Below are 13249 nucleotides of genomic sequence, written 5' to 3' on the forward strand. Positions count from 1 at the left end.
GTGAACCGTCTCTGCACTCCCTCTATGGCAATAATGTCCTTCCTCAGATTTGGAGACCAAAACTGTACGCAATGCTCCAGGTGTGGTCTCACCAAGACCCTGTACAACTGCAGTAGAACCTCTCTGCTCCTATACTCAAATCCTTTTGCAATGAAAGCTAACATACCATTCGCTTTCTTTACTGCCTGCTGCACCTGCATGCCTACCTTCAATGACTGGTGTACCATGACACCCAGGTCTCGCTGCATCTCCCCCTTTCCTGGGAAGAAACTGTCCCTGAATCTGGAGGTGTGTGTGCGTTTGTTTTCACACTTCTGTACCTCTTGCCCGATGGGAGAGGGGGGAAGAGGGAGTGGCCGGGGGTGAGACTGGTCCTTGATGATGCTGCTGGCCTTGCCGAGGCAGCGTGAGGTGTAGATGGGGGTGATGGAAGGGAGGTGGGTTTGTGCGATGGTCTGGGCTGCGACCACAAACTCTCTGCGATTTCCTGCGGTCTTGGGTGGAGCTGTTCCCAAACTGGGCTCTGATGCATCCTGATATGATGCTTTCTAAGGTGCATCTGTAGATGTTGGTGAGAGTTGTAGCAGACATGCCGAACTTCCTAAGCCCTCCAAGGAAGTTGGTGTACTTTTTCTCTCACCCTCTACCCCCACGTGATGTTGAATACCCTTTGTCGGAAGCGGGAGAGGCGAGCGTGTAAAGTAGCAATTGTATTTTAGCGTTTTACCTACAATTTTCCAGGCACGAAACGTATCAAATTCGGGCTAGGGTGACAAAGAACTCCGAATACTACGGATTAAAGAAGTTCCAAGTTCGGAAATACGGTGAGTTTGGATATAGTGAATGTGGAGAGGATGTTTCACACTAGTGGGAGAGTCTCGGACCAGAGGGCACAGCCTCAGAATTAAAGGACATTCCGTCAGGAAGGAGATGAGGAGGAATTTCTGTATGGTGAATCTGTGGGATTCTTTGCCACACAAGGCTGTGGAGGCCAAGTCAGTGGATATTTTTAAGGCAGAGATAGATAGATTCTTGATTAGTGCGGGTGTCAGGGGTTATGGGGAGAAGGCAGGAGAATTGGGTTAGGAGGGAGAGATAGATCAGCCATGATTGAATGGCGGATTGTAGCCAGTGCCAGACTGAGACTGACTCTGACTGACTAAGTGATTTAGGCCATTTGGAAAAATGGGCTGAAAGATGGCAGATGGAGTTTAATGCTGATAAATGTGAGGTGCTACACCTTGGCAGGACAAATCAAAATAGGACGTACATGGTAAATGGTAGGGAATTGAAGAATGTAGGTGAACAGAGGGATCTGGGAATAACTGTGCACAGTTCCCTGAAAGTGGAATCTCATGTAGATAGGGTGGTAAAGAAAGCTTTTGGTGTGCTGGCCTTTATAAATCAGAGCATTGAGTATAGAAGTTGGGATGTAATGTTAAAATTGTACAAGGCATTGGTGAGACCAAATCTGGAGTATGGTGTACAATTTTGGTCGCCCAATTATAGGAAGGATGTCAACAAAATAGAGGGAGATTTACTAGAATGTTGCCTGGGTTTCAACAACTAAGTTACAGAGAAAGGTTGAACAAGTTAGGTCTTTATTCTCCGGAGCGCAGAAGGTTAAGGGGGGACTTGATAGAGGTCTTTAAAATGATGAGAGGGATAGACAGAGTTGATGTGGACAAGCTTTTCCCTTTGAGAATAGGGAAGATTCAAACAAGAGGACATGACTTCAGAATTAAGGGACAGAAGTTTAGGGGTAATATGAGGGGGAACTTCTTTACTCAGAGAGTGGTAGCGGTGTGGAATGAGCTTCCAGTGGAAGTGGTGGAGGCAGGTTCATTGGTATCATTTAAAAAGAAATTGGATAGGCATATGGATGAGAAGGGAATGGAGGGTTATGGTATGAGTGCAGGCAGGTGGGACTAAGGGGAAAAAAAGTTGTTCGGCACGGACTTGTTGGGCCGAATGGCCTAATTCAATTCTTATCATTGATGGCCTTTTGACCTTATGATCTTATGACCTTATGCTTTGGCAGCTTAGACTTTAACCTGATAAACCTAAAACAGCCATCCACCATTACCCTCTGACTTCTCCCATTCAGCCACTGTTGAATCCATCTTGCTATTCCTGCATTTATACCCAACAGTTGAACCTTCTTAACCAACCTTCCATGAGGAACCTTGTCAAAGGCCTTACTAAAGTCCATATAGACAACATCCACTGCTTTACCCTCGTCAATTTACCTAGTAACCTCTTCAAAAAATTCAAGAAGATTAGTCAAACATGACCTTCCAGGCACAAATCCATGTTGACTGTTCCTAATCAGTACGTGCATTTTACCTGCATTTAGCCTGTCCAATCCCTCAAGAATGACATATGTTTCTGTAAGATTCCCTCTCATCCTTCTAAAGTGAATACAAGCCCAGTCGATCCATTCTTTCATCATATGACAGTCCGGCCATCCCAGGAATTAACCTGGTGAACCTACGCTGCACTCCCTCAATGGCAAGAATGTCCTTCCTCAAATTGGGAGACCATCTCCGGAAAGAAGTGTTGTGGTCCAAATATTCTTGAAACAGACAAAAACGCTTTATTACCAGTACAAGCAGTATAATCTTTATTTCGCCAGATGGGTGAGGTAAAAACTCTTTACAGTACAAAAACTCGATACAGAGACGTCCCAAACAAAGGAACACTGATCTCAGTACATGTGTATATACCCCGCTAATCACAATTCAGGAATACGTTATCTACAAAGCATAGTACAGCCTCTTGCTTCTTAAGATTGACAGATCCTTAAGTTTGACAGCATCAGAAGGTTGACAGGTTCTTCTGACAGAGGAATGGTTAGCCATTATATAGTTACATGAGAAGGTTATATTTCTGCAGAACAAGCATTTTAGTTTTTTCTACTGATGATGCACATCATAATATATCAGACTAACTAGGGTTAGTCTGAATTCTCTCTAATGTTTATGTTGTAGAGGAGACATTCATGAAGCTGTGCTTGTTATCTCGCTTATGTTATTGGAAAGGGGAACAACAACAGTCTACTGACTTTGTTAATGTACTGAAAGCAGGGGTTAGTGCTTTTTTGCTAGCTTTGCAATTTAATAGAAGAAGGTGAAAGCCTGCCTTAGTTTTAGCGGAATCCATTTTGTGAAATTAACTAATGATTAACTTCCACAGAAGGAATTGGCCATTCTCTCCAATAGTCAATAGTCAAGAGTCAATTTAATTGTCATTTGGACCCCTTGAGGTCCAAATGAAATGCCGTTTCTGCAGCCATACATTACAAACAAATAGACCCCAGACACAACATAATTACATTTTACATAAACATCCATCACATCGCTGTGATGGAAGGCCAAAAAAACTTATCTCTCCACTGCACTCTCCCCCCCCCCCCGATGTCAGAGTCAAAGTCAAAGCCCCCGGCTGGCGATGGCGATTGTCCCGCGGCCATTAAAGCCACGCCGGGTGGTGCGAGGTCGCACACCGGGTCTTGGTGTTAGAGCCCCCGGCGTGCACTCGCATAGTCCCGCGGCCATTCCAAGCCGCGCGGGGCAGTGATGTCAGGCCCCGCTCCAGGAGCTCTTCAACCCCGCAACTCGGGCGGGAGAAGTCGCCGTTGCAGGAGCCCTGAAAAGCGGTCTCCTTCCAGGGACCCGCGGGCTCCCGGTGCCGCCGTCCACAGACCTGCAGTAGCAGCCTCCGAATCAGCAGCGGCAGCAGCAGCAGCAGCAACAGCGGCAGCGCTCCTCCACCGCTCCACCCGCTCCGGTCTCGGCCAGCTCCGCGACGGCGACGGTGAGTCGTAGCACCAGAGTCCCCGGCTTCTTCCTGTTGGAGGCCGCTCCTCGTTGCGGCCCCAACGACAACTGAGACCCGACAAAGAAAAGGTCGAGTCTCCAGTGCAGGGAGAGATTCAAAAGTTTCCCCCCCCCCCACCCCACCCCCCAACCCCCGCCCCCCACACACACACACCCCAACATAAAATAACAAAAACTACATAAAAACACAGACAAAAAATAATAAAAACGCGGACGGGCTGCAGAGGCCGCTGCTGACCAGAGTCGCGCCGCCTACCGGAAGGTGAGATCTATCCAGAGATGCTACCTGTCCCGCTGAGTGGCCTGAGTGTGTAGGGAGTGGAAAAGAATGTCTCATCTCATCCTTCTAAGTCCCAGTAAATACAAGCCCAGTCGAAATCCTATCACTTATGAACCTCTGCCTGTTTGCTTTTCTTTGCAGAGTTTCCCAAGTTTGATCTACGGATAACCCCAGACTATGGGTACTTCATGGTGAACAGTGACACATTCTCACTAACTATCCAAGTGGCGTGAGTACCAGATTCACATTCTCCTGCATTTTCAGGGACTAAAGGGGCATTTAAAGCCAGTGTGGAAACGGGCCCTAACTTGCCCAACATGCATCATCTACACTTAGAGTTGCCAACTATCCGGACATCCCGTATATTGGGCTAAATTGGTTTGTCCCGTACGGGACCGCCCTTGTCCCGTGTTTGACCGCTACTACTCGGGTCGAGGGGACTGTCTGGTCGTCTGGCCCCGCCTCACCCGTCCCGACGTAGTGCAGCCCGTGGAGTGCAGCAGCAGCAGCAGCAGCGCCTCGCCCGTGGCCCCGTCGGTCGGTCGGCAGCCCGGCCCAGCTGTCTGACCGTCAAGTCAAGTGAAGTCAAGTTTATTTGTCACATACACATACGAGATGTGCAGTGAAATGAAAGTGGCAATGCTCGCGGACTTTTGTGCAAAAGACAAACAACAAAACAACCAAACAAATTATAAACACAATCATAACACACATATATCTTTTACATAATAAATAATGGAAGGAAAAACGTTCAGTACAGTTAGTCCCTGGTGAGATAGGCGTTTACAGTCCGAATTGCCTCTGGGAAGAAACTCCTTCTCAACCTCTCCGTTCTCACCGCATGGCAACGGAGGTGTTTGCCTGACCGTAGCAGCTGGAACAGTCCGTTGCAGGGGTGGAAGGGGTCTCCCACGATTTTATTTGCTCTGGAGTTGCACCTCCTGTTGTATAGTTCCTGCAGGGGGGCGAGTGAAGTTCCCATAGTGCGTTCGGCCGAACGCACTACTCTCTGCAGAGCCTTCTTGTCCTTGGCAGAGCAATTCCCAAACCAGATGGTAATGTTCCCGAACAAGATGCTTTCCACCGCCGCTGCGTAGAAGCACTGGAGGATCCTCGGAGACACTCTGAATTTCCTCAATTGCCTGAGGTGGTAAAGGCGCTGCCTTGCCTTACTCACCAGTGCTGAGGCGTGTGATGCCCATGTCATATCCTCGGAGATGTGGACTCCCAGATATTTAAAACAGTTCACCCTATCCACAGGATCCCCATTTATCCTCAACGGAGTGTGTACGTCCTCGGAAGATGTGCCCTCCTAAAGTCCATGATCAGCTCCTTCGTTTTTTTGATGTTCAAGAGGAGGCTGTTATCCTGGCGCCAGAGTGCTAGATCAACCACCTCCTCCTTCGGACCTTCGCTTACCGCCGACACCACCACCACCCCTCCTTCTCGTGGCCGATCATCGGTTCATGAGTTGGACGGGGCGCCGGACTTTGCACGTGGCCCCCGGGCCAAAGCTCCTCACAGCTGGCCCCGCCGGCTGGACTTTGTGTACAGTCCAGCACCCGGGGCCAACCCATCATTCACCCAGCCACCGCCCAGTCGGTCAACAAATTGCCGTGAGGATTTTGTCCCGTATTTTGAAATTTTGTCCCTTATTTGGGAGTGAGGAAGTTGGCGCTAAGATCAACTATAACACATATAACACCAAACAAACTATGCCCACCCATAAACCATAGCGCCACTAACAACATTACGAGCGCATCGGATTAACAGGCCGACCACGTCACACCAGACCACTTGAAGAGCTCAAGTCCGGTGAACCGAAGACATACGGTTGCTACTCCATAAATTGTCCCATATACACTGCGCTCAGACCATATACCCTCCTCCTGCCCGTTTCCATCCATACTAACCAAATCCAAGAACTTATATTTGTGAAATGATTAAAAACAAAGACCCAGAACCCAATGCAACCACACACCTTCACTGCCGAAGCTCATTCCACACAGCTAAACCACTCTCGTCCTGCCATCATCCCTAAAGAAGCCATTCCCCCAACATGAAGCTTACACACCCCTACCCGAGCCAACTTCCCAGCTCCCTTATTCTCATGTCAGGATTTTGTCCCTTATTTGAATCTTTGTCCCTTACATACTAAGTGGGAAGTAAGCTTTTAACCACAGCAATCCCCCTGCCTGTGCGTTGGGCGACATCACCACCACTCAAGATCATTTTATAAAACATATAACTAACCTCAAGTCACTTACCACGGAATCAGGCCATCTGCCCTCCTAGTCAGTGCAAGAAACATAAAGCCACTAGTACTTGGCCTGCGCTCAACCATAACCTCCATGTCAACTTAGTTGACTGAAACCCAGAGCAAACATTTTTAAGTAAATCGACCTCCTAGTACTCTCTCGGGATTTTCCGTTGCACATACTCATCCTGATAATTTACAGAGCCCCCAGACATGCAACAATAAGTACAGTCCCTTAACGTCGCAGAATTCGCCTTGTACAATTTTAAACATTACTCATTGCCCCAACTTCTCCACGTACTCAAATGGCTCTCATGATTTTATAAACCTCTATCACGTCCCCCCGTAGCCTTCTGCCGCTCCACACACTAAAGCTCTTTTTTCACCATCCCTGTATCTACATGCGAAACCCATTCAACTTTCAAAAGGGAACTGGCCACAGTTAATTCCCAGAAGTTCCCATCGTTGCCATCCTTCACTAATTACACCGACCGAAAATTGTACTAATTTACCCAGTATGCCATTACCATTGTAATTACATGCCTAACTTCTATATTGATGCTCCATCGTAGCCATATGCCATCGCCCCACTAGCTTTCACTACCACCCTATCTTATGGACATGCCATTACAGGGAACTCCACAGTTATGCCAGATCCCTCTTTCAGCCCCACTTTCAATATCCTAGGTCAATACCATCTCGTCTGGTAGACTTTGTTCCCTGAAACAATGCTAGGCCTTCATTATCCCGATTAAAACCCAGTCTACCTATCTTAGAACCCACTCATCTGCATACTACATAAATCCGATTCACTAAAGACTTTAAAAATGCTACTGGCACTACCCGCTTAGCCGCACCTGGACCAGTCAGATCGCAAGCACTAACCATACTAAATCTTAAAAATGCGGAGAACATCGACGGTAGAGTAGACAGCTTTGGAGATTGGGCGTCCTTTCAAAGGGTCGAGGCCCTTGTTCAGTCTGAAGAAAGGGTCCTAAGCACCGAAAACGATAACACCATTCCTTCTCTCCAGACTGATGCTGCCTGTCCCGCCTGAGGTGTACTCCAGCGTTTTGTGTCTATCTTCGGGTGTAAAACCAGCTATCTGCAGCTCCTTCCTTTTGTGTTTTTACGACCACTTCTCCTCCTATCCAATGTACCTGTTCAAGTGTTGGTTTTCAATTTTAGTTTAGTTGAGAGGTACCAGGCGCGGGAAAACAGGGCCTTCGGCCCGCACCCGAGTCCTCGTGCCGACCAGCGATCCCCCCGCACACTAACCTACTACCCTACACACCCACACACACACACACTAGGACCCAAATTTCAAATTTTACCGAAGCTAATTTCCCACCTACAAACTGCACGTCTTTTTTTTTTTTTTTTTTTTTTGAGATAGTGTGTGGAGGAAAGCCAGGAAATACTCCTCAGGAGAAAAACCCACCGCGGTTCACGGGGAGATAGAGAACGTGCAAAACTCCGTACAGACAGCGCCCCGGTAGGCAGGGAGTCGAACTGTTTTTTGGCCCCCCCCACATTGCAGTTATAATGTGGATAATGTGAGGTTTCTCCATTTTGGTGGCAAAAACACGGGAAAGCAGACTATTTAATCTAAATGGTGGCCGATTGGGAATAGGGGGAGAGATGCAGTGAGACCTGGGTGTCATGGTACACCAGTCATTGAAGGTAGGGCATGCAGGTGCAGCAGGCAGTAAAGAAAGCGAATGGTAGGTTAGCTTTCATTGCAAAAGGATTTGAGATATAGGAGCAGGGAGGTTCTACTGCAGTTGTACAGGGTCTTGGCGAGAACACACCTGGAGTATTGCGTACAGTTTTGGTCTCCAAATCTGAGGAAGGACATTATTGCCATAGAGGGAGTGCAGAGAAGGTTCACCAGACTGATTCCTGGGATGTCAGGACTGTCTTATGAAGAAAGACTGGATAGACTTGGTTTATACTCTCTAGAATTTAGAAGATTGAGAGGGGATCTTATAGAAACTTACAAAATTCTTAAGGGGTTGGACAGGCTAGATGCAGGAAGAGTGTTCCCGATGTTAGTAGGGAAAGTCCAAGCCGCCACAAGGGGTCACAGCTTAAGGCGTAAGTGGGAGACGAAATCCTGTAAAAACCGAGATGAGAAGATCTTTTTTCACACAGAGAGTGGTGAATCTCTGGAACTCTCTGCCACAGAGGGTAGTTGAGGCCATTTCATTGGCTATATTTAAGAGGGAGTTAGATGTGGCCCTTGTGGCTAAGGGGATCAGGGGGTATGGAGAGAAGGCAGGTACGGGATACTGAGTTGAATGATCAGCCATGATCATATTGAATTGGCGGGTGCAGCGCTCGAAAGGTCCGAAGGGACTACTCCTGCCAGCCTAATTTCTATGTTTCTAGTAAACACGAAGATCTCGGAGAAAAACCCACGCAGGTCACGGGGAGAACATACAACAACCTCCGTACAGACAGCGCCCGTAGGCAGGATCAAACCGGGGTCTCTGGCGCTGTGAGGCGGCAAATTTACCGTTGTCCCACCATGCAGTCTTGTGGTCACCTTCCATTTTGTTTATATTCTGCGCAGGAATAAAATGGACGCTGCTTTGAATGCCAATGTCACCTTTGGGATATCTCTGCTCTCCGGTCGGAAGGTACATTTACCAGAACTGGATCAACATCTGCAGGTGAGCACCGACAGTCTACGATACAATAAGATGCGATAGAACTTTATTTATCCCAGGAGGTAAATTGGTGAGGGAAATCTTTGGTGACCCTCAGACCACCCTTGATCGGACTTTACTGGCTTTACCTTGCACTAAACGTTATTCCCTTATCAGATTCATAGAAACATAGAAACATAGAAATTAGATGCAGGAGTAGGCCATTCGGCCCTTCGAGCCTGCACCGCCATTCAATATGATCATGGCTGATCATCCAACTCAGTATCCCGTACCTGCCTTCTCTCCATACCCCCTGATCCCTTTACCCACAAGGGCCACATCTAACTCCCTCTTAAAAATAGCTTTTTTTTAAATTTTATTTGGATGTACTAACTTCCCAGATTTATTCTTTTGCCAAACTGGGATGAACAATTTTTGTAGTTCATCCATGCAGTCTTTAAATGTCTTCCATTGCATATCCACCGTCAACCCTTTTAGAATTAATTGCCAGTCAATCTTGGCCAATTCACGTCTCATTCCCACAAAGTTACCTTTCTTTAAGTTCAGAACCATTGTTTCTGAATTAACATTGTCACTCTCTATCCTAATGAAGAACTCAACCATATTATGGTCACTCTTGCCCAAGGGGCCACGCACAACAAGATTGCTAACTAACCCTTCCTAATTACTCAATACCCAGTCTAAAATAGCCTGCTCTCTCGTTGGTTCCTCTACATGTTGATTTAGATAACTTCTTGATTTAGATTCAGATTCAGATTCAGATTCAATTTTAATTGTCATTGTCAGTGTACAGTACAGAGACAACGAAATGTATTTAGCATCTCCCTGGAAGAGCGACATAGCAAACGATTTGAATAAATAATAATAAGTGTCCGGGGGGGGGGGTGGTGATTGGCAGTCACCGAGGTACGTTGTTTAGTAGAGTGACAGCCGCCGGGAAGAAGCTGTTCCTCGACCTGCTGGTTCGGCAACGGAGAGACCTGTAGCGCCTCCCGGATGGTAGGAGGGTAAACAGTCCATGGTTGGGGTGAGAGCAGTCCTTGGCGATGCTGAGCGCCCTCCGCAGACAGCGCTTGCTTTGGACAGACTCAATGGAGGGGAGCGAGGAACCGGTGATGCGTTGGGCAATTTTCACCACCCTCTGCAGTGCCTTCCGGTCGGAGACAGAGCAGTTGCCATACCATACTGTGATGCAGTTGGTAAGGATGCTCTTGATGGTGCAGCGGTAGAAGTTCACCAGGATCTGAGGAGACAGATGGACCTTCTTCAGTCTCCTCAGGAAGAAGAGACGCTGATGAGCCTTCTTGATCAGAGTTGAGGTATTGTGGGTCCTCGACATGTCCCAGCTACACTAGGCCCACCTGCCCGCGTTTGGTCCATATCCCTCCAAACCTGTCCAATCCATGTACCTGTTCAAATGTACCTTAAAGGGCGATTTTTTTCGGGGTCGTATGTGTCGCCAAAAGACTTTGAACATTTCAAAATCCAGCCGCGGCCAAAAGAACATTGCGACACTCGAAAAAAACATCGCCCGTCATTCGCCATCATGCCGCGATACGGCACGTCACGTCACGCGGAGACGTTTCGGTAACCAGATACGGCAGTCAATGATGCCGGCAGTCGCCGAAAAAATCACCGTGGAACAAGCGTGGAACGTTGGGATAGTCCCAGCCTCAACTCCCCTACCCCCTCCTGTCAACAAAATAGAGAGAGTACAGAGGAGATTTACTAGAATGTTGCCTGGGTTTCAGCAACTAAGTTACAGAGAAAGGTTTAACAAGTTAGGTCTTTATTCTTTGGAGCGCAGAAGGTTAAGGGGGGACTTGATAGAGGTTTTTAAAATGATGAGAGGGATAGACAGAGTTGACGTGGAAAAGCTTTTCCCACTGAGAGTAGGGAAGATTCAAACAAGGGGACATGACGTGAGAATTAAGGGACTGAAGTTTAGGGGTAACATGAGGGGGAACTTCTTTACACAGAGAGTGGTGGCTGTGTGGAATGAGCTTCCAGTGAAGGTGGTGGAGGCAGGTTTGTTTTTATCATTTAAAAATAAATTGGATAGTTATATGGATGGGAAGGGAATGGAGGGTTATGGTCTGAGCGCAGGTATATGGGACTAGGGGAGATTATGTGTTCGGCACGGACTAGCAGGGTCGAGATGGCCTGTTTCCGTGCTGTAATTGTTATATGGTTATATGGTAGCTTGTTCTATGCACCCACCACCCTATGTGGCGGTGTGACTATGTGTTGCAGCCTGTCTGTCTTTTTTTATTTTTGTCTAGTTAAATGTAGTTGTTCGTGTTTTTCAATAGTGTTTTTAACTGTGTATATGTGCGGGGCGGGGGAGGGGGAAACTTTAAAAAATCTCTTCCCTGCACGGGAGACCCGACCTTTTCCCTGTCGGGTCTCTGTTGTCGTTGGGGCCGAGCACCGTGGATCGGACTGCAGCCTGAATGACCTGGGGGCTCACGAGTCACGGAGCCAGCGGAGCGGAGCGTGGGGAGCGGTGGTGGCTCGCTGCTGCGGCCCGCCCACGTAGCTCGGAGGCTCCAGCAACGCAGCCGCAGGCCCGGTGGACTGGGACATAGGGAGCTTGCGTGTCCGGGTGGGAGGCCGCTTCTCGGAGCTCCCTTAACGCAACTTCTCCCGCCCGTGTCGCGTGATTGGAACGACCCGGAGCGGGGCGGTACATCGCCCCGCGCGGCTTAATGGCCGTGGGACATTCCAGCGCCTGCCGGGGGCTCCAACATTGTGACATTTAGACCAGACTTGGACATCGGGAGAGAAATGGAGAACGGGGGAGAGAAAAGACTTTGCCTTCCATCACAGTGGGTTCACTGTGATGGATGTTTCTGTAAATTGAATTGTGTGTGTAACCATATAACCATATAATCATATAACCATATAACAATTACAGCACGGAAACAGGCCATCTCGGCCCTACAAGTCCGTGCCGAACAATTTTTTTTCCCCCTTAGTCCCACCTGCCTGCACTCATACCATAACCCTCCATTCCCTTCTCTCATCCATATGCCTATCCAATTTATTTTTAAATGATACCAATGAACCTGCCTCCACCACTTCCACTGGGAGCTCATTCCACACCGCTACCACTCTCTGAGTAAAGAAGTTCCCCCTCATATTACCCCTAAACTTCTGTCCCTTAATTCTGAAGTCATGTCCTCTCATGTTTGAATCTTCCCTATTCTCAAAGGGAAAAGCTTGTCCACATCAACTCTGTCTATCCCTCTCATCATTTTAAAGACCTCTATCAAGTCCCCCCTTAACCTTCTGCGCTCCAGAGAATAAAGACCTAACTTATTCAACCTATCTCTGTAACTTAGTTGTTGAAACCCAGGCAACATTCTAGTAAATCTCCTCTGTACTCTCTCTATTTTGTTGACATCCTTCCTATAATTGGGCGACCAAAACTGTACACCATACTCCAGAATTGGCCTCACCAATGCCTTGTACAATTTTAACATTACATCCCAACTTCTATACTCAATGCTCGGATTTATAAAGGCTAGCATACCAAAAGCTTTCTTTACCACCCTATCTATATGAGATTCCACTTTCAAGGAACTATGTCTGTAGGAAATTGTCTTTGTTTGTGTGGCTGTGGAAACGGAGTTTCGTTTGAGCCTCACTGAGGCTCAAATGACATGTAATAAATATTGTATATTGTATTGTATGTGTTAGAAAGTTATCCATCGAGTCTCTATTCAATCTTTCCCCCCTCACCTTAAAACTATGTCACAATGGCAGGCAGTGACTAGTGGGGTACCGCAAGGCTCAGTGCTGGGACCCCAGCTATTTACAATATATATTAATGATCTGGATGAGGGAATTGAAGGCAATATCTCCAAGTTTGCGGATGACACTAAGCTGGGGGGCAGTGTTAGCTGTGAGGAGGATGCTAGGAGACTGCAAGGTGACTTGGATAGGCTGGGTGAGTGGGCAAATGTTTGGCAGATGCAGTATAATGTGGATAAATGTGAGGTTATCCATTTTGGTGGCAAAAACGGGAAAGCAGACTATTATCTAAATGGTGGCCGATTGGGAAAGGGGGAGATGCAGCGAGACCTATGTTAGCTTTCATTGCAAAAGGATTTGAGTATAGGAGCAGGGAGGTTCTACTGCAGTTGTACAGGGTCTTGGTGAGACCACACCTGGAGTATTGCGTACAGTTTTGGTCTCC

At 47.5% G+C, this 13249-nt stretch overlaps 1 protein-coding gene across 1 annotated transcript in view; it reads left to right on the forward strand.

The window, feature by feature from the left end:
* The window catches only part of LOC129694505 (complement C5), a 28799-nt gene that overhangs the window by 14655 nt on the left and 895 nt on the right, over positions 1–13249 (forward strand). The window contains exons 7-9 of the mRNA XM_055631222.1: positions 742–824; positions 4261–4348; positions 8952–9051. Of these exons, the coding sequence (XP_055487197.1) occupies positions 742–824; positions 4261–4348; positions 8952–9051 (271 nt within the window). The remainder of the gene's footprint in view (positions 1–741; positions 825–4260; positions 4349–8951; positions 9052–13249) is intronic.

Source organism: Leucoraja erinacea, unplaced genomic scaffold, assembly GCF_028641065.1.
Source record: "Leucoraja erinacea ecotype New England unplaced genomic scaffold, Leri_hhj_1 Leri_697S, whole genome shotgun sequence".
NCBI classification, from domain to species: Eukaryota; Metazoa; Chordata; class Chondrichthyes; order Rajiformes; family Rajidae; genus Leucoraja; species Leucoraja erinaceus.